Consider the following 22,538-nt stretch of genomic DNA (forward strand, 5'->3'; position numbering starts at 1 on the left):
TGTAAATCATCGTATTTTAGGTATGGAATGATGGGACGGAAGTGTTTGGAAAAAAGCCAGCACTTTTTTAATGTCAAACATCAATAAAACACTGACTAAATAAAAGGACAAATATGTAAAATTTACTTTTATTTAAAGGTAAACAATAAAGTATAAAACAAATGAAAAGTAATACAAATAAAATGAAAAAAAATCAACAAAATAAAAACTACATATTCAAAATGTCTTGAAAAAGTATGTTTTAAGTATATAAATAAGTATTTTAAAAACTGAAATAAAAACTACAAAATTTAAAATGACAAAAAACAGAATTAAGTATTAAAATTATTTCAGATGATATAAACATGTATTAGAAATGAAAGTATAAAAAATCTAATAAAAACTATATTAAATGACATGAAAACAAACTTCAGTATTGTTTACAGAATTTGACAAAAAGTTTTAAAATCAAATAAAAAAACAACAAAGCATTTTTAAAATGAGATATGAAAGTATCACAACATGAAATAAAATGATTTTTTTAATGAAATAAAAATAAAATTGTCGCTATGATTGAAAAGATAGTTAAAAATAAATACAAAACATTACAAATTTAAAATTTAAACGTAAAATAAAAAATACTAAAATATTTTAAGAATGACAATCAAAAAACAAAAGGAGTTAAAAGATGGAACAAAATAAATACAAATTATTACTAATGAAATAAAAACAAACAAAAAGCATTGAAAAAGCTACAGAAATATTTTGTCATTATTTTCTTGAAGTGTAATAGTAAAAAAAAAAAAAGATTGTTCCATCATTGAAATCCATAATGGGCTCATTTGATTGACCAATAGGAGTGTCGATTTTCCCCAAATTTTTAATTTATCTTTTTTTTTTTTAAATCTAGATACCGGTAAGTCTGTAGATGACGACATTTCTGTTCTGATAAAACTGCTGCGCTGGCAACATCACCGCTATCTGTTTGCTTACAAGCTAACAGCTAGCATGTAAACAAACAAATCTATAGTAGCCTGCAATCTCCTCACAGGATGCTGAATAAAACCATTATTTGTTTGAAGTTGGAGATGTGACTTTGTATTCTCTGCAAAAAGTGACGACGTGTGAAGTTGACAAGCAGGGAAAAAGTGAAGAAAAAAATCCAAGTGTAGCAGAGAAAGTATTTATTTTTTGGTCATCTTCAGACATCAGCCACAGAGATGGAAAGCAGATGTTAGGCCCGAGTCATCGGGGTCGATGCTCGGCTTTGTTCTCCACCTTAGATAACGCCACGCACGCTATCTCCTCGGCCGGGCGCGGCCACTTTTTTGTCTGGCTGAAATGTTGACTTAAGCTGCCGGTGAAATATAACCGAGCCGCACGTCACCGTCACCCCGTTAAAAAGAGAAGTCACGTACATGTCTGCCAGCACATCCTCATACATCTTCCCAGTGTTTATAAACTGAGAGCAACGAGGGAGGATTACGGATGTACACCCTGCTGGGTTACATTCCCAAAACTTATTCTACAATAAAACCGGGGTTTGGACATAATGCACCTTTTGATGCACTCTTAATGCATTAAGGCTAGTTTTAGTTCATTGTCACACATCTCACTTTCAAGTCATTTCTTTCTTCTGAAAGATATTTGACTTTGGAAAGGGTCCACTCATAAGAGTGTCACGCTATGCCGACACAGTGAGGTAGGCAGTGTGTGTGTTTGTGTGTGTGTGTGTGTGTGAGATGAAACCCACCTGCTTGATGTTGTGTCAGTGCTAAACGACACGTGTGCAGCGCAGGTCATGTGTGAACGCACAATAAATCTGAGCGCTGAGCCTGGTGTGTTTAGGCTGAACGCAGCACGGGACGATTTCTTTCAGTAGTTCAGTGCAGATTCACGAAACTCTCAGTGAAATATTTGGAGTTTATTACAATCAAATACATTTTGAATACAGAAATTAGGTAGGAATATATCGTCACTGATATGTGAAAAACACTTGTGTCCATTTTTATCTCTTTTCGTATTATTATGTTTTTGGGATGAAACTGAATGCAGACAAACATTAAAAAAAAAACGTAAACATTTATTTTAAAAACAAAATTCTCAAATTTATTGAGATGCACCTGTATCTCAATTCTAATGTGAATTTAGTAAAATTATTTTTATTTTTATTTCTGGTTTCCACATTAAAGCTGATAATTTTTCATTTTTATTAAATTAACTAATTCACTGCCATTGACGACTATGGACGTTATAAATTCATTTGAACTATTTCTATTAGTTTAACATTTTTTTCCACTTTTGTTAACAAGAGTATGAAAACCTAGAATTTTTTGGGGGACATTTAGAACAGATATAACATTTGTGATTAATCGTGAGTTAACTAGTGAATTCAAGCGATTAATTACGATTAACATTTTTAATCACCTGACACCCCTGATTTTTAACAATATTTTCTTTCTTTTTTAAATAAATACATGAAATAATTGTTTTTATTTTTTTCCAATTTTTAATAATCTAAATCTAAATCTAATCTAATAATCTAATAATCTAAATCTAAATCTAAAAATAAAAGAAAAGATTATTAAAAATTAGGGGCGTCAGGCGATTACCATTTTTAATTGTAATTAATCACAAATTTTATATCTGTTCTAAATATTTCTAGGTTTTCATACTCTTGTTAACAAAAGTGGGGAAAATGTTAAACTAATAGAAATAGTTCAAATGAATTTTTGACGTCTATAGCCGTCAATGGCAGTGAATGAGTTAAGTAACTATAAGGCAAATTAGGAAGGAAAAAAAAAGAGAACACTTATTGAAAAATGATTTGAAAGAAGTCTTTGATGTCATTTCAGTGTAAAACCAGACAACTCCGAGAAAATAATTTTGGAACATGGAACACAGCCATAGGCAGTCTGTTAGTGGGTGTGTGAATAATTAGCTAGTATTAGCTCAGATTTTGATCTAGAATTGCTAATGTTGTGAACTGACTAAATAATGCTAAACTAGCTTATGATAACAATGTAAAAATAGTCTGCGATTGGCTGGCAACCAGTTCCGGGTGTGCCCCGCCTACTGCCCGAAGCCAGCTGGGATAGGCTCCAGCGACCCTTTTGAGGACAAGCGGTTAAGAAAATGGATGGATGGATGGAAAAATAGTCAAATACAGTACGTCTTACCTGTGTGTTTTTTCAAATTCAACAGGAATTTTTAAAAGCAGAAACACTAACAAAGAAGTGATTTTGGTCGTTATAATTTTTTTTTTAAATAATTGGCCGTTTTTGACAGAATTGTATTCTTAAAAATGTGTCAGAAAAATATAAAGTAAAAATGCCTGAAAAATGTAATTAAGTACATGTATGAAGTATTTTTACTCCATTACTCCCCCACCACCGTCTGTGTCGGTCGGACAAGTTGATATCTGCTTTCCACTGGCCTCCTTTGCGTGATGACACAGCTCGTTTGCTTTGGCGTCCGCTTTTTTCTTAATGAATTCTTTTAGATTGGATGGCAGCTTTATGTAATGTCAGCCGTTTGCATCCAAGAAGAAAAAAAAGCCATCTGGTACATTTCAGCCTTCTTTATTCCCATTCATATCATTTTTCATTTTGGCAGATGGTTTTTTTTTTTCTTTTTTTATCTGGGATTTGAAATGTGAATCAGGCTCAACAAAACACTCTGAGATTGGATTTGAGGGAGAATATTGAATGTGGCTGCCGAAAGCAATTTGAGAAGGTGTTTACTCATGAGAGGATAAAAAAGAATTCATTTGCGTGTTTGTTATGAGACCGCTAATCTTTTTAGTTTTTTAATTCAGTATCATTTCTGTCTTTTCGGGACGTTAGTCCAATTATACACATAATGACCCGCAACCCTTTTCTTTTTTTTTTTTAAGAAAAATATCTTTCAACTTCTTTAGTCATCTGTTTAGTGAGCCCCATCTGTTGATGAGTGAAGCTCATTAGCCAGTTAGCCGTTAGCTATCGCTTGCTCAAACGAAGAGCAAAAGCAAACCGTGCAAGTGCCTCCGACCCTTTCCTGTGTGACTTAACTTATTCACTGCCATTGACGCCTGTGGAGCTCCACCGGAATCCAAACGTTCACTGCCATTGGCGTCGAGACACGTCTTTTATGTTTTTCAAAAAGGGGGCGGAGGAGGGTTTGGCCCGGCTTGTCTGTCAATTTCAAGCTTGTAAATAATTTCACTGACGAAAGGATGCTAGTGGGTAGCGGCACTTGTGAGGAAGAAAATGGCCACAGGGTGGAAGTCAGGCAAGTTTCGATATTTTACACTCCCGAGACTTCAGTCTGCAAATTAATTATGACTGAATCTGGTTGGAAACAGTATTTCAATCAACAACCCATTTAACGGAAAATAACAATCGGTTCATTGAGTAATGGGTTATTATGTCCATCCCATAGCCGTTCCACAATCTGAAACCACCAGATGGTGTGTTCAAAGAATTATGGTAATTTTGTGAGGAAAAAATGGAAACTGCTTAGAAATGGGTAGCGACAAAACTTGTAATGTGATGCAAAGGAAAAAGAAGAATTTCAAGTCTTCAGTTATTTGCTCCTGTTTCTGTTTTGATAAAGCTGCACGCGTAAATTGTTTGTTGCACAGCAGCAACTGCATTCACCAAAATGGGCAAAAGCTTGCATGTTAGGTTAATTAACTCATTCACTCCCAGCCAGTTTCACTGAAGCAACCCCCTTCGCTCCCGGCTGTTTTACAGGATTTTGACTGATTTCGTAAGGCCCACAGAATATTGTGTTCTATTGCTATAAAAACATGGAACCTACCAAAAGAAAGATTAGAGTCGCTTCTTTCATCAGGAAAAAAAAGTATATTTCTACCTGTTTCCGTTTTGCAGCAATTAGCATCAGAATATAGCTGAGTTTCATCATTATTCACAAAGCTGTTTAAAACATTGGGGGAAAGAGCTTGTTGCAACATGGCCCTGGTTGATCTCTTATACTCTGCTGTCACCTGCTGGCCGTTTTTTGTAATACCTACCTTTGCTTTAAGCGACCTCTTCAGGTCAGAAGCTGCATTAAAGCCTTCTGTATGCTCTAGCATAAAAAAACACACATAAAAACGTATAAATACATTTTTGGGAGCGTGGCAATATTTAAAATAGAATGTGTTTATACGTTTTTGGGAGCAAATGAGTTGAAGACTCAAAATTGTCCAAGGGTGTGAATGTGAGTGTCAGTAGTTGTTTGTGATTGGCTGTTGAACAGTTCAGGGTCCAGAGGTGTCAAATCAAAGTCCAGAAATTGAAAACCCTGCCACAGTTTGGCTTTAGTCACAAGTGCGAATACTCAACCTGCCAGTTGACTCTATTCAACCGGCAGGTAAACGAGATTGTTTACCGCTTTATAGTTCTCGTTTCTTGTGTTGTAGTTGGACCTCACCGCGTGACCGTTTTCTCTCTGCAGGTGTGATCCGCGAGAGCTACCAGAAGGGTCGCGACCAGCTGGTTCCCGTTACCCTGTTGGCCATCGCCGTCATCCTGGCGTTCGCCATGGGCGCCATCTTTTCCGGCATTATCGTTTACTGCGTTTGCGACCACCGCCGGCGAGACTTGGACCTGCCCGGCCGCAAGGACAGGGACAACCACCACCTGCACTCGCGCCGGGGCTCCATGAACAGCGTGACCAAACTGACGGGCCTGTTCGAGACGCAGGCCAAAGACGGCCGACCCGAGGCCATACTCACGCCTTTGATGCACAACGTGCGCCTGACGGCCAACGGGAAGATGCTCATCAAAGCCGACCAGCACCACCTGGACCTCACCGCTCTGCCGACACCCGAGTCCACCCCCATGCAACCGCGCCGCAAGCCTAGCCGGGGGAGCCGCGAGTGGGAGCGGAACCAGAACCTCATCAACGCTTGCACCAAGGACATGCCGCCCATTGGCTCCCCTGTCATCTCGGACCTGCCGCTGAGGGCGTCCCCGGGACACATCCCCAGCGTGGTGGTATTGCCTCTGCCGCAGCACCAGCACCAACTTCCCCCTCACCTGCACGAGTACGTGGAACAGCCGCACCCCAGCGACCTCGCCATGGGCCTCATGGACGACCAGGGCGCCACTCTGGAGTACAAGACGGTCAAGAACCCGCACCACAACCTCACTATGGTGGACCCGGACGGGGTGCTGCCGCCACGTGTGCCCCAACGGGAGGCGTCCCTCACCGTCCCGCCGGCGGTCCCGCAGATGGGCAAACGCCTGGAGGTGCACTCGTCCGTCTACGGTCTGCGGAAAGGCTCGTCGTCCTCCGCCTCGGGCGCGTCCGGCCTGAAGAAGCACAACACCAACTCGTCCAACTCCTCCCATTTGGCGAGGCACCAGAGCTTCAACCGCGTGGAGACGCCGCCCCCGGCGCCTCAGCGGGTGGACTCCATACAAATGACAGCGCAGGGCATATCGCTGTCGCGGCAGCCGGCCATGAGCTCGTACGGTTCGCTGCCCCGCGGGGGCGGCAAGCACCTCAAGCCCGACGTCCCCCCTAAGCCGTCCATTGTGTCGCTGTCCACAAAGGTGAAGTCCAGCGACGGGTGCACATAGTCTGATGAAAACCCGACGGACTAAGTGATCACTTCTTTCTTTGGCTGTACAGTACAGTTGGTAATGCAACACAGTTTTTTTAAGAAAACACTTTCTTTTATACGAACGTGTAAATAACATCCAAGCGGGGGGGGGGGGGGGGGGACCCCGACGATTTGATCTGTGTAGCATGGAGAAGTGGAGGCTTTCTTGATCTCTACAAGGACAAAATGGATTCACGTGGGCCAGGAGGGGCCGGGTGGGTTTTTTGGGTGTACAGTGCATTGAGGGCCAGCCGACCCGGAGACTGAACTGAGTCAGCTGCCTGTCGGAATACTGTGAAAAGCCTCCAAGTGTTACCGCAATCAAGTCGCCGCCTGGACGGGCCTGTGCCGGAAGAATCCTCCCGTTTCACTGAACAACACTTGACTGTTAATACTAATAGCTTGTTGTATTTATTTTTTATGAAGTGCTTTTGAAGAGAAACAAAAAGACTTTTTAGGCTCAACAAAGACAAGAGGGCAGAGAGATCTTTTTAATATGAATTAATCAAGTGTGATTTAAAAAAAAAAAAAAAATCACATATTTAAAGTCATTAAACTGGAGCCAGTAGATTTTTTTTCCTAATGACTTACGGTGAGGAGCAGAAGATATTTATTTACAGTGTGCCACAATGGACTTTTACTGTCACAGACGATTCTAATTTAAAAGGAATATTTCCCCTTTTTACTCCTCCAATCAGCACTGTTTGTTTTTTTTTGGTGTGTGTTTCTGTGTGAATCAGTAACGTCGCTCCTGATTGGCCACATCTACGTCATATAAAGAAACACCACGACCAGTGAGTGAGAAAAATGTTTTTTTTGTTTTTTTTTAACCCCTCCCCACATGTAAATTTGTGCCTTACACCCTAACGTAGTGACAATGTTTTCTTCGATAGTTGTTAACTAGTGTTTTTACTTTTTGTTCTTTCTTACATCATGTTTCCCTGATTTGATAAAAATGCAATTAAAGAATGTAGGTGTTATCGTTGTAATTCTGCTCCCCTAAACATGTACACACACACACATACACAACAACACACGTTTATGTTGTTGACTGTGCCATGAGCAAGCTTTTCTTTTATTTGTCCACCGAGACGTTGTTGAGTGTTTTTTTTTTTTTTCCATTTTTGTGTTTTCTACAATTGTACTTATTGTGGTCGAAAGAAGGCGGCGGCACGACCGATTGACTGAAGCGTTTGCTACGCGAGTGCGCCGCTAGCGGTTAGCATAGCATTAGCGACCCAAGCTAACCTGGAATAGTCACCGAAAGGTGCTTCTTGCGTCACATTAAAACAGGCTGGTTCCTGTGAAGACATGATGATAAAAACTAATAATAATAAAACGCCCCATTTTGTAAGGCGACTTTGTAGTCCAACTAATGTTACCTTTCATTTTTGAGGACACATCCCCACACTTAAATCAACAAAGCACTCCTTTAGTGTTGTATGTGTAGATAGGTGAACGTTTTATCGAACATTTGTTTTTCATTTCTCAGTGGAGGAAAGCCAAGTTTGTCTCAAACCACTTGAGAAAATCAGGGCTTGGAAATAGCTGCAAAGCTGGAATTTGGATTAAAAGGTGGCTTAAGACTTGGCTAAGATAGTCAATGATTTGTTTTCTTAACATTTCAACAACAAAAATTGACCAAATAACTTGTGATTGGCTGTCCCAAAGTCTGCTGGGATAAGCTCCAGCTCACCTAATGACCCTGGTGAGGACAGCTAATATCAAGTCTAAGAGATACACAAAGATAAAGGTCACAATCAAGTTTTGAGCCTTGTCTTAAGTTTCCAACATCCCATTTTCCTGAATGCAGCACGCTACATCTTTACAGGTTCCTGTGCCCCCCCCCTGACACGAACCATCAAGTCAAAAATGGTCACACGCAGAATGTGACGACTAGAGAATATGTTCTAATGTGCACATTCTGTGTAAATGTTTGAATCTAGTTGAAGATCTAATTGGGTGCAATTGTGTAAGGCTGCAGTGGCCAGTGAGGTTCTCTGGTGTGTGTGTGCCTTGTCGTCTCTCACCCATCCCTCGATAACTCGCGGCGCGATGTGCGAAGCGACCAGACGATAACGTGACCCTTGTGAGCTTGTAAAATATTGTGACGTCACACGTTTTTTGCCCTGTTCTCTCCACCTCCTTAACATCTGATTCACAGCTTAATGTATGTTGTAAAGGAATAAAAAAAAAAAAAAAAAACACTTTAATTTAATGCAAAATGTAATTTCAAAAGGAGAAAAAATTTAATAAAATTCTTGTCATGATGTCTGACTTTTCTTTCTTTCTTTCTTTCTTTTACTGCTTTCTTAACATTTACTGTATTTTGTTGAGGATATACTTTATGGGAATCGGAATCATTGTCGCAATTGGGCAGCCAATTGCGACAATGATGTTTGCTTGACAAACTAAAGATTGAAATCTAGCTTTGAAGGAATCGTTATCACATTAATTATAGAGCATTGTAAACATAAAGCAAATGAACCCACAATAAATATGCATCACATCAAAATTAGATGCCCCCCTAATCTGATAGGTAGGCTATTTTATTTTACTAGATATTTTAATGTTTCATTGTTTGTAGATAGATAAATAGATAGCAACAAAACAATGTGCTAGCTAGCTAGCTTACATGATAGATAATGGATGTATGGATGGATAGATAGATAGATAGATAGATAGATAGATAGATAGATAGATAGATAGATAGATAGATAGATAGATAGATAGATAGATAGATAGATAGACAATGTGCTAGCTAGCTAGCTTACATGATAGATAGATAGATAGATAGATAGATAGATAGATAGATAGATAGATAGATAGATAGATAGATAGATAGATAGATAGATAGATAGATAGATAGACAATGTGCTAGCTAGCTAGCTTACTGGATGGATGGATGGATGGATGGATAGATAGATAGATAGATAGATAGATAGATAGATAGATAGATAGATAGATAGATAGATAGATAGATAGATAGATAGATAGATAGATAGATAGATAGATAGATAGATAGATAGACAATGTGCTAGCTAGCTAGCTTACATGATAGATAGATAGATAGATAGATAGATAGATAGATAGATAGATAGATAGATAGATAGATAGATAGATAGATAGATAGATAGATAGATAGACAATGTGCTAGCTAGCTAGCTTACTGGATGGATGGATGGATGGATGGATAGATAGATAGATAGATAGATAGATAGATAGATAGATAGATAGATAGATAGATAGATAGATAGATAGATAGATAGATAGATAGATAGATAGATAGATAGATAGACAATGTGCTAGCTAGCTAGCTTACATGATAGATAGATAGATAGATAGATAGATAGATAGATAGATAGATAGATAGATAGATAGATAGATAGATAGATAGATAGATAGATAGATAGATAGATAGATAGATAGATAGATAGATAGATAGACAATGTGCTAGCTAGCTAGCTTACTGGATGGATGGATGGATGGATGGATGGATAGATAGATAGATAGATAGATAGATAGATAGATAGATAGATAGATAGATAGATAGATAGATAGATAGATAGATAGATAGATAGATAGATAGATAGATAGATAGATAGATAGATAGACAATGTGCTAGCTAGCTAGCTTACATGATAGATAGATAGATAGATAGATAGATAGATAGATAGATAGATAGATAGATAGATAGATAGATAGATAGATAGATAGATAGATAGATAGATAGACAATGTGCTAGCTAGCTAGCTTACTGGATGGATGGATGGATGGATGGATGGATAGATAGATAGATAGATAGATAGATAGATAGATAGATAGATAGATAGATAGATAGATAGATAGATAGATAGATAGATAGATAGATAGATAGATAGATAGATAGAGAGGTATCATCTGGTATGGTATTTCTAATGAGAACAAGTAAATGATATAAAAGAATTTGCCTGGTAGACGGCAAGTAAAAGACACCATTGTACTGAGTTAACCTTGTTAGTGGGGTTGTGTTTCCATGACGAACACTTGCCATCTCCAATCCCTCTGCATAACAGTGTAATTAGTCAGGGCACAGGGCTGCATATTAGAAGGCTAAATGGAGTGTGCAAATTGGAGAGGAATATTTATAAAACAGGCCAGGCAACTTGATGCAAAGCAGAATTGCATTTAAATGTGAAACAGTTATTCTAATGTTACAGTATATGTTTTATTGCAATTGCTACTCAATAATGACATTGACGTTTGTGCTTCATGGAAAGAAACGTGAGGCGAAAAAAAAAAACAGAGGCGTGCTGCTGTGTTGTTGCTCTGTCAGGAAGTGTGTGATGTTGTGTTGTTGTGTTTTGTCAGGTATCTGACACAGTGGAGGTGAGCCACAGCGGTAACACAACACACAGATCAGATGGCGCAGCTAATGAGGCCTGCCTGTCGCTACCCTTGTTTTGTTGCTCGATGCCATCTCCACGGGGACGGAAATGAATCTGGAGATCCAGATTTTAATCACAACTTGGCAAGAAGTTTCCAAGTCTGAAAAAAAAATGAGATGCAACAATAAAAGCCTCTTTGTGTATCATCAATCATCCGGAGTTGATTGCCTACATTTGATCAACGAGCAATTCGCTGCCTGTCTTAGCAACAAAATCATCATTGATTAGCGGTGGCTTTGGTCTTTCTGGTGTAAATCCGCAAAGATAATACGACCCGTCAATCCCAACCTATGAGCAGCTACACGGGGCAGCCTGCCAGACGGTCCCCGGGCACATCCGCTCATCCGACCAACCGGAATCCACGCAGCCGGGCCTCACTCAACTGCTCGGCCTGGCACGGCGATCAGTGGTAACAACGAGCTTAGCCGCGTGCTAATCCTCGCTTTTCCCGTCCGTGTGTCATTATCCCTGCACTGATACTGTCGGTAGCCACCAGCGCTCAAATGGCACAAAGCCCATATTCTTCTTTTTTTTTTTTTTTTTAAATCAGGGTATGTCTGAAAAGGCAGGAATAAATGAAAAGTCATGAAAAGGCAGATCAGTAAAAGCAGGGGATCATCATCTGATATGTTAGACAAAGGCTCAAAATGCGCGCACACACACACAATACCATGGTTCTCTATGAGTTATTAATGGAGGGCAATGGGCCTCTTAATGGCCATTCTGGTCGGTCTGTCATTAATGTGTGCAAGTCCACGTGATTGGACATCTGTTTTGAAATCTTATGAGATCACATGAAGCTATTTTTTTTTTGTGTGTGTGTGTGGGGGGGCAAAGAGCCCAAACAACATTGGATCTTTTTTTAGGCTGTGTCCCATGTTTCATTTTCTACAAATAAGAAGCGCTAATTGACAATACAGCGGTGCCTTGAGCTTGTAGCTCAAACCACCTGTATCTCAAGTCATAGTATCCCATGGAAACTAATGTAAATATATTAATCAGTTCTAGCCTAAAAAAAAAAAAAAAAGTTTTTTTTTTTTTTTAGTAAGGACAGACAGCACTCTGTATTTTACTTTATTAAAATGTAGAAATAATTCGATAGAATGTAAAGAATTAATTTGTTCATCATCAATTAATGCTGCATTTCAATTGATTGTTCTGCTCCTTCTGGAATAGTAAAACTATAAGTGATAAGTTTCATTCTTCAAAGAGAATACAAAATATACAGTATGCCTTTATTGTAGAGCCGCACAATATATTGAAAATATATAGTCATCGTGATAAGAACACATATCACAAAGACATGCGATAAATTCTTAAGGAATTTGATGCTTGCTTCAAACTTTGACCAATCAGATGCATCCTTAAACATACATCATCATCCAATAGCAGAAAAGCATCTAAATAACTTAAATAGATACAGATCCTACTTATTTTTCCAAATTAAAAAACATATTAATTGTATTAGATAATGAAGATGTAATTTTATATTATTTCATTATTTATTATTTTATTATGTTTACTTAATTTTTTTCTTAATATTTGCATCAAATTGTGACCAATTAGATGCAACCTTAAATAGACATTGCCACCCAATAGGGGAAAAGTATGTAAATAACTTAAATACAAATACATTGATTCTGCTTATTTTGCCACATGAAACTTTTTATTTAATTTTATTAGATACAAAGATGTCATTTGTTAGGTACATGTTAAATATTTTAATGATATAGATACATTGCATTTTGCATGTTTTTCCTAGTATCATGCAGCCCTGCTTTAATGTAAAAACTTTTTTTTTTTACAAGTTTGTACTGAAACATATTTTTCTTCTAAAACTATCGATGCTAACTATTAGCATGTCAACAGTGTTTTGCGTTGATCCATAGCATTAATCAAATTAGATTTTCCTCAGACAAAGTTGTGGTCGTTATAAAAATGTGTACTATTCTTTGTTTTGTGTTTAGTTTGAAAGTAAGTCAAAACAAGTCAAGTCAAGTCATCTTTATTTATATAGCGCTTTTAAACAGCCATAGCTGTCACAGAAACACAACATAAAACAAACAATTTTCAAGAATTGCTCACTACTTGCTTAAATGTCGCTTATTGTGAAGCGAGTTGAACTTACATTACTAAAAATACAGGAAACATAAGAAAACATTTTAACGAAGTAACCTGAACAATAAGATGACGATGCTACGAGTGTCTTCTTGCCCCGGTAGCAGATAATGCATCAATCAGCTGCACTGCGTTCAGCACAACATTGTCAGCAAGATACCAAGAATGTTGTGGGGTGAGCAGAAGCCTATCAGCTGTGAAAAAGCAGCAAGAAGAAAAAAGAAGCATACCTCAGAGGCTTGTGATGGCGGAGTGTGGAGGAAGACAGCCAAGCCTTGTTGTGTGGTTGCAAACCACACACACACACACACACACACACACACAGAAAGAGAGAAGACACGGGGGTGAAGTATGCATGGAGCTTAAGAGCAGCAAGGTCTTGGCAAGGGAATCAAAACGAGGCCCATGGGCAGCTCAGACACATGAGATGGAGGCCTGCTCGATATCACGCACTCGCATGCAAATGTGGACCTACGCAAGCATTTAGTGCATGGGGGGGGGGGGGTCCCTCCTTTTAAGTTCACGTGTGATTATTTCCTACACCCACCCCAAAAAAAGACTGGAAGAGGTTTTCAGGAATGGAGCACGTAATCCTGTCAAACAGTGCGTGTGTGTGTGTGTGTATCACGCCAAGATGTCAGTCAAATTCATGCCATAATGACGTGTGACCAGGGTTGGGAGGGTTACTTTGAAAAAGTAATCCATTACATTTACGAGTTACCTGCTAAAAAAAAATGTAGTTAGTAACATAATCCGAGTAAAATAATATTAAAATAATGTGACTGGATTACTTTTGGATTACGCCAACATTGAGTATGCTCATGAAGACAAAATGCAAATAAATATCACCACAATATATATTCTATACAATGTGCCCCCGCTATTTGCGGGTGAGGGGGACCCGGCCAGCCTACTAATAGCAAAAATCCTTGTGTAATTAAAAAGCATGTAGGCTATTGATTGGTTGATTGATCTGAATCTGATAGGTAGGCTATTTTATTTTACTAGATATTTTAATGTTTCATTGTTTGTAGATAGATAAATAGATAGCAACAAAACAATGTGCTAGCTAGCTAGCTTACATGATGGATGGATAGATAGATAGATAGATAGATAGATAGATAGATAGATAGATAGATAGATAGATAGATAGATAGATAGATAGATAGATAGATAGATAGATAGATAGATAGATAGATAGACAATGTGCTAGCTAGCTAGCTTACATGATGGATGGATGGATAGATAGATAGATAGATAGATAGATAGATAGATAGATAGATAGATAGATAGATAGATAGATAGATAGATAGATAGATAGATAGATAGATAGATAGATAGACAATGTGCTAGCTAGCTAGCTTACATGATGGATGGATGGATAGATAGATAGATAGATAGATATATAGATAGATAGATAGATAGATAGATAGATAGATAGATAGATAGATAGATAGATAGATAGATACACAATGTGCTAGCTAGCTATCTTACATGATAGATAGATAGATAGATAGATAGATAGATAGATAGATAGATAGATAGATAGATAGATAGATAGATAGATAGATAGATAGATAGATAGATAGACAATGTGCTAGCTAGCTAGCTTACATGATGGATGGATGGATAGATAGATAGATAGATAGATAGATAGATAGATAGATAGATAGATAGATAGATAGATAGATAGATAGATAGATAGATAGATAGATAGACAATGTGCTAGCTAGCTAGCTTACATGATGGATAGATAGATAGATAGATAGATAGATAGATAGATAGATAGATAGATAGATAGATAGATAGATAGATAGATAGATAGATAGATAGATAGATAGATAGATACACAATGTGCTAGCTAGCTATCTTACATGATGGATGGATAGATAGATAGATAGATAGATAGATAGATAGATAGATAGATAGATAGATAGATAGACAATGTGCTAGCTAGCTAGCTTACATGATGGATGGATGGATAGATAGATAGATAGATAGATAGATAGATAGATAGATAGATAGATAGATAGATAGATAGATAGATAGATAGATAGATAGATAGATAGATAGATAGACAATGTGCTAGCTAGCTAGCTTACATGATGGATGGATAGATAGATAGATAGATAGATAGATAGATAGATAGATAGATAGATAGATAGATAGATAGATAGATAGATAGATAGATAGATAGATAGATAGATAGATAGATAGATAGACAATGTGCTAGCTAGCTAGCTTACATGATGGATGGATAGATAGATAGATAGATAGATAGATAGATAGATAGATAGATAGATAGATAGATAGATAGATAGATAGATAGATAGATAGATAGATAGATAGATAGATAGATAGATAGATAGATAGATAGATAGATAGATAGATAGATTTATACGTTCCGTCACTACAATATAAAGTCGCCTCACTTACTGGCACTGTATCAGAATTAATCAAACTAATCAGTGACATCAATGGCTGATTAGTGTCATTTTAAGCAACTTTAAAAATAAAAATAAAAAATAATAAAATGAAATAAACCTGGTGTGTTTTTCACTCCTTATTTTGAAAGAATGTCCGCTTGCGTCGCACACATGCACCTCACCGGCGCCATGTGACACGTTGCTTGTTTTAGCACATCTGATGAGGAAAGACAGCGTTTGATCAAGGCTGACACAGACATCTCGCCCGGGCTCGTCCAGGACTGATGAGGCAAAAACATGTCTCCTATGAGTGCCATCACACCTGGAGTTGGTCTCGAAGCTTTAAACAACAACATCTCACCTTGTTTGGGTGCTGACAGCTGATAAGAGACAACACAACTTTTTTTCTTTTTTTTGTGAAGAAAGAAAGTGTGTCTACCTAATCTTTCTTACTAAATGTGTTTTTTTTAATATATATATATATATTTATATATATATATATATATGTTTTTTTTATTATAGATGTTACAAGCATTTTTAATTCACAAAATCCCTTCTTACTACAGTATTTATATTAAGTTATCACAATTTTCTACACACTGCTGGGTTGTTTTCCTAACCCAGGTGTAGATTTTGAGCAGATTGGGCTACTTTTACCCAAGATTGAGTGAATTATTTGGACCCATCAGATTAGGTTGAAGATTTGGATTTAGGTTGGCTAAGGATCTGAAGATGGTCAAGTGAACTGAAAATATTGACGGAATAATCAATAGGATAATAGATTTTACAAAGATTCCTAAGTGACAGCCCTATTTTGGACAAACCACTGGGTTAGCTATTCAACCCAAATTTGGGTTCCTTTTGACCCAACATTTATAAGTGTACGACTTCTGCTTTCAAATTAAATTTGTTGTTAAATTATAAATAAATACAATGAAATGTAGATTTAATCGTGTGTATGTGATAATATAGTAAATTAAAGTATTTTGCAAAAGGTCAATACAAAACAAAAAATAGAAGCTAATTCTCATAAACTTTTCGGATGGATGGCGGATGAGACCGATGAAGATCAATTAAAAAACATGCACTGAAATTGGAAGTCATCCTTAATAATATGCTATATGTGACCTCATTAGTCTAAACATGACATTCGGATTAGTATTGTGCTTGTGGAATAAGAATTAAATTGCAAAATTCTGCCATTTTTATCCATCTGAGGGGGCGGCCATTTTGCCCTTTTCTGTCGACTTAAGATGACATCACAGTTGCTCGGGGCTCAACGACCAATCACAGTTCACGTGTTGTCTGAAGCTGAGCTGTGATTGGTTGTTAGCTGAGACCTGAGCACCTGTGATGTCATCTTCAGTCGACAGTAAGTGACAAAATGGCCGCCTTCTGGTATTGATAAAAACTGCTGGATTTTGCTGCTTATTAATAATAACCAAAATACCGTATTTAGACTAGTGGGGCTGCATAAATTTAAATTATCGCCAATTTTTTGGAGGGGGTTAACTTCCCCTTGAAGACTTTCAATTGTCCATCTGTTTTTTGGATGCTTGTTTGTGTATTCATCCATTATTTTACACATGCCATGTCGTGCCTTGTGCATGTCAAATGGCGGTCAAGATTTTTATTTATGGTACTTAATGTGAAAATTATACAGTGTGCCAAGCGTATTACATTTTCATATGTTTATGACACTGTGGAATGGATTGTGTGTCGTGCGTGTGCGTGCCCTTGAAAGGGTGAGAAAAATTCATCAACACTCGGATTCACTGGCTGCATGTTGGTCAAGGTCACTCACTCAGACTCACACGCGTCCTTGAGTGAGTCCTCATAACAACTTCTCTGCCTTGAGTTTGATGGCAGCCAAGGAAAGAAGAAACATGTATGAACTTGATATAGACTTCAAACTCATTTTCGATTTTTGGGTTTGTTATATAGCATCTGTCGTTGCCATGCCGACCACATATCACATACTTTAGAGGGCTATAATAAGAGAAGATGAGCCAGGACACCTCATTTTTAATGACGTCAATTGAGAGCCTTGTAAATGTATTTAATGTGATTACTAATGCATCAATACTGCCTCATTTGAAGTATTGCAGTTGTTTTGGGTTATGATAGGTTGGCTTGTTGCCATGGAAACCTTACAGGTGGATCACCCCAAAAATTATGTTATCAGTGGATCAGCCAGGACATTTCTCATGTTAAAAGTTTAGCATGTTAGATTCATAGTTTCACTTGTGCAGCCTCAAAAAGGCTATTTAAATTATTAAATAAATTTAATATATATAATATAGTTATTTAAACTATCAAATATTATTGAAAATTGTCCGACCTTCTCTGCCCAAGACTTGATCAGTTAGGCCAGGTGAAGATCCAGAGCCACTTTCAAGTGATGGCTGGAGTCCCGCCACTGCCGCCGGGTGACACCATCATGCCGAGGTAATATCAAGCGGGAATACCCACACCCCCCACAGGTGTGAGGTCCTGGCTATCATGTAAAAAAAAAGAAGGAAAAAAAGGTAAGCAGAACTGCATTGTATTTTTTGTTGGCCAATCAAATAAGTGTTGAATTCTGATAAGCGACACATACTTGATTGCTTGGTTGGCTGCAGATAATATAACAATACTCACAGGCATATTTTCTTTATCCTCTACAAAGAAAGACTGATATTACAGCATCTTACTGAGTCATTAGTAATAGTTATTCCCAAAAAAAGTATGCAGATTAAACATCTCTGCACATAACATGTTTATGTTACCTCTCTTCTATCTATGTTACCCATAATGCTTTGGAATCGAATGACACTTACATTAATAAGTGAGAAGCTCTTTGAGCTGCTCGGATCCATCTGTTCTCCTACATGAAAGTGTTGCGTCTTAACCAAATTCATGAAAGTGACTGAAGTTGTCATAGCAATAGTGACATGGAAATAAAACCACACCAAGAAATGAGCCAAAGTGAGTCCTCTGATGTGCCCATTAAGTACGGGGTCACGAGCCAAGGCTTTGTGGAGGTTTTGGCTCAAACGTCCTCCAAGACAAAATGGTCAGTTTGACAGACTTATTATTTTTTGGTGGGCTGCTGAAACAGACTGAACCACACTTGAATAGTTTGGGGCACAATGTGGAAAGTTCTCAAAATAAAAGTACAGTGTTGTGCGTCACGTGTACGCCTGCTTGCCTGCCTGTTTTCCGACACGGGATGCAGCACAGCTCGCACCCGTCTGGTGTTGTGACACTGCCTCTAAACTAACTTCACACTTCATTGCCGCAAATAGTGCTGGTGGGCGATTTATTAGGGGGGAGGCATCGATTACGTTGTAGGTCTTTATTTGTATAAATGCATTTTTGGAATAATGTTGCTAGCTAATAGCATCTGATGTCAATGGAAAATTGAAAAATGAAAAACTATAAGGAGAAATGTAGAGAAATGACAAGAAGGATTAAAACTTGTGGCACGTGTGGTCAAATCAGTCTACTGAAGAGCGAATAATCCAGTTCTGCACAGAACACAAAAATCAATCATCTTAATAATCAAGAAACTCTTACAAATGTTGTAGTAAGGCTATAAACAGCTGGGTAGCTAGATAGCTAGCTACATAGCTAGCTAGAGCGCTAGCTATATAGATGACAGACAGACAGACAGACAGACAGACAGACAGACAGACAGACAGACAGACAGATAGATAGATAGATAGATAGATAGATAGATAGATAGATAGATAGATAGATAGATAGATAGATAGACATAGAGCTAACTAGCAAGCTAGCCAAATAGGTAGATATTTAGATCAATAGATAGATGACTAGCTAGCTAGCTAGTTAGCTCAATAGCTAGCTCGATAGATTTAATATTATAGATTTAATATCAATGTATTCAATATTACAACATGTTTATTATTGTGGTATACTGAGATATAATACAGATATAATATTTTGGACCTTTCATCACTTAAAACAATAATTGGAATCAGCTCAGTAGCACGGAGCGCACTTCTCTACCCGCTGCTTACTACAACCACAGTAATCAATAATAATCCGCATTTATAATGAGTCCCATGAGACTACGCAGCTGTACCTAATGAACTGTCCAGCGAGTTTATGTTTCTCCTGTTTGAAGATGTCAACATACTGTACGTGTGAGCATCTGTCAAATTTCCTCCCGTCCTTCACACCCGAACAGGATGTGCAATTTTGTGCATCCATTATCTCCTCTTCCTACCTCCTGACCTTCGTCACACCACCCCTGCATCTCTTCCATCTTTTAGAGCCCTCCAACATCCCCCCAACTCAATGCTATCTAATCTGTCCATCTTTCTCCTCCTCCAAGCTCATCAGCTCAGCTACCAACCTGTCACTTACACCTCCCAGCTATGACGCACACACATACACGTGCACAGTCGCACGCGCGCACACAGCCTCGCCGCTCGATGCACTTATAATCAGACGGGTCTCAGCTGCTGGTCTCCTTTCCGAAGGACTGAAAGTCGAGTCGTGACAAAGTGTGTATTTGTTTGTGTGCGTGTGTGTGTGTGTGTGTATTTCACAAATGTCAACAAGTGAGAATTTCAAGCAGAAAATAGGTGGGTGGCATGAGTGATAAATCCATCCGGCAATTTTATATCACGGTCGCTCTCATTAGGGTCGCAGGTGAGCTGCAGCCAATCCCAAAGAAGAAAGAACAAACAAAGAACATTTTAGTAGCGTGAATGAGAAGTTTCAGTAGTGCATGAGAACATTTGAGTAGTGTGTGTGAGCATTTTAATAGTGTGTGAGCGTGTATCAGTAGTGTGTACAACAATTCAGTTGTGTATGAGAACATTTTAGTACAGTATGAGAGTGTATTATTGTACTTTATATCTCAGTGTGTGAGAGCGTTTAGTAGTGTGGGTGAGAGAGCAATTCTGTTTTGTATGTTATTTTAGTGGTGTGAATAAAAATGTTTCAATAATGTGTTTGAAAGCATTTCAGTAGAGAGTGAGAGTGTACCCGTAGTGTATATGAGAGCATCTGAGCCATATGAATGTTTCAGTTATGTGTGAGAGAGTGCAATTCTTAATTATGACCGAGAGTGTTTCAGTAGTGTGTATCACAGCAATTCCGTAGAGAGTGAGAGTGGTTCAGTAGTTTATATGAGAGCATTTCAGTCATATGACTGTTTCAGATATGTGTGTGAGAGTGCATTGTCCTTGAGGTCCCCTCATTTAGTGTCATTGATGAAAGTAAAATATTATGTGATTATGTACCTGTGAGATTGATTTGCTGTCCGTCCACGTGGAAATTCAAAATGAACACCAGATTGGACGACATCTTCTCACATCTCACACATACACACATCTACAGTATGTTCCTGGTAGAAGGTGGGGAGATCACTGCTCATTAGTGACAGGTCAATCTTTTTTGTGGATGGAAAAAACGAGGTCAATGAGGAGAAAGCCTCCATCTTAAAAAAAAAAAAAAAACATACATAAACATGCTGTCGAAAAAACGGGGAGAAAAAAACTAAAATTCCAAGATTGCCCCCATGAATATGAATGACGCGCCACCCTCCGCTTGATAGGGCGTCAATATGCATGAGAGACGTGATGAATTGCTCCAATCTGCGCCATTATTGGACCAGCACAAGCCGATTGTTCCACAATGGCCGGCATTTACGCCCACTCAGGAACGGTTATTTGAATACTACTTGGTTCGCGGTGCTTGACCTGGCCTTGTTACACAGGGCGGGGCCACGGGGTCGCACGTCTTGCGAGAGGGGAGCATCCGTCACACTTGACGTGGAGTGCCGAACTCTGACCTGCTTTGTGAAAGTGGGGTAGAGCGGCGGAGAGGATGACACTTCGTCAGCAAGGTGCGACGAGTCGGAAAACACATCAAGACGAGGCGGCCAACCAGATACAACGTTATGACCAAAAGGAACTCTACACTCTTAATACTGCTGGGTTAAAAATAGCCCAAATTGGGTGAAATAGCTACTGGGTTCAAAGGTCCAAATGGGTCCAAAAGGGATTAAGCTAATGCTAGGTTATTTATACCCAGCACGATGGGTTAAGATTTTGATCCAACAAGGGATAATTTAATTTTATTACCAACATTTTAGAAGAATAAAAGAAGTGAAGAAGAATTTGAAGAGAATATGAAGAAGAATTTGAAGAAGAATTTAAAGAAGAATATGAAGAAGAATTCAAAGAATTTGAAGAAGATGAAGAGTTCTGTACATTTGAAGTTAAACGAATAAAAAATAAATTGAAGAAGAATTTAAAGAAGAATTTGAAGAAGATGAAGAGTTCTGTACATTTGAGGTAAAAAAAAACGAATAAAAAATAAAAAAAGAAGAAAATTTTTAAGAAGAATTTGAAGAAGAAGTTGAAGTAGAAGTAGAAGAAGATGAAGAAGAATTTGAAGAAGAAGAATTTGAAGAAGATGAAGAGTTCTGTACATTTGAAATTAAATGAATAAAGAAAATAAAAAAGAAGAAAAAGAAGAAGGAGGAGGAGGAGGAGAAGAAGAAGAAGTTTGGCACTATTTTTACACCAGTTGCCATCCACCCTGATTCGAACCATACATCCCTTTGTCCAAGGTCAAATGTGCCAGACCTAAACCCCACTGAGCACCAACCATCAAGTAAAAATAACACTTGTCTACATTTTTGGACAGTTTCACTTAGGGGTCTACTCACTTTTGTTGCCAACATTTGTACATATCTGCTGTAAGTTGACCCATTTTGACGGGACAGTAACATTCATAAATCATTAAAAAAGACTCTAAATCGTCCATAGGCGTCAATGTAAATGTGAATGTTTTTTTTTCTTTATGTGCCCTGTGATTGGCTGGCAAGCTCGCACCCAAAATCAGCTCTGATAGGTTCCAACACAGGCGTACCGCTTCACTCTGTTGCCTTGTAAACGATTGTAGAATGTGAGTGCCATTAAGGCTTGTTTATCGCACGTGCCCAATGATCCGTTCTAAGTGAAGCCACATGAG

The 22,538-nt window shown here is 38.2% G+C and overlaps 1 protein-coding gene across 3 annotated transcripts in view; it reads left to right on the plus strand.

The window, feature by feature from the left end:
- sema6a (sema domain, transmembrane domain (TM), and cytoplasmic domain, (semaphorin) 6A) overlaps positions 1-8,851 on the plus strand; it is a 145,210-nt gene extending 136,359 nt beyond the window's left edge. For all 3 annotated transcript variants that reach the window (XM_077561185.1, XM_077561186.1, XM_077561187.1), the window contains one exon: positions 5,422-8,851. In XM_077561185.1, the coding sequence (XP_077417311.1) occupies positions 5,422-6,551 (1,130 nt within the window). In that variant the 3' untranslated portion in view covers positions 6,552-8,851. The remainder of the gene's footprint in view (positions 1-5,421) is intronic.
- Positions 8,852-22,538: the final 13,687 nt, after the last annotated feature.

Source organism: Vanacampus margaritifer, chromosome 3 (genome assembly GCF_051991255.1).
Source record: "Vanacampus margaritifer isolate UIUO_Vmar chromosome 3, RoL_Vmar_1.0, whole genome shotgun sequence".
NCBI lineage: Eukaryota > Metazoa > Chordata > Actinopteri > Syngnathiformes > Syngnathidae > Vanacampus > Vanacampus margaritifer.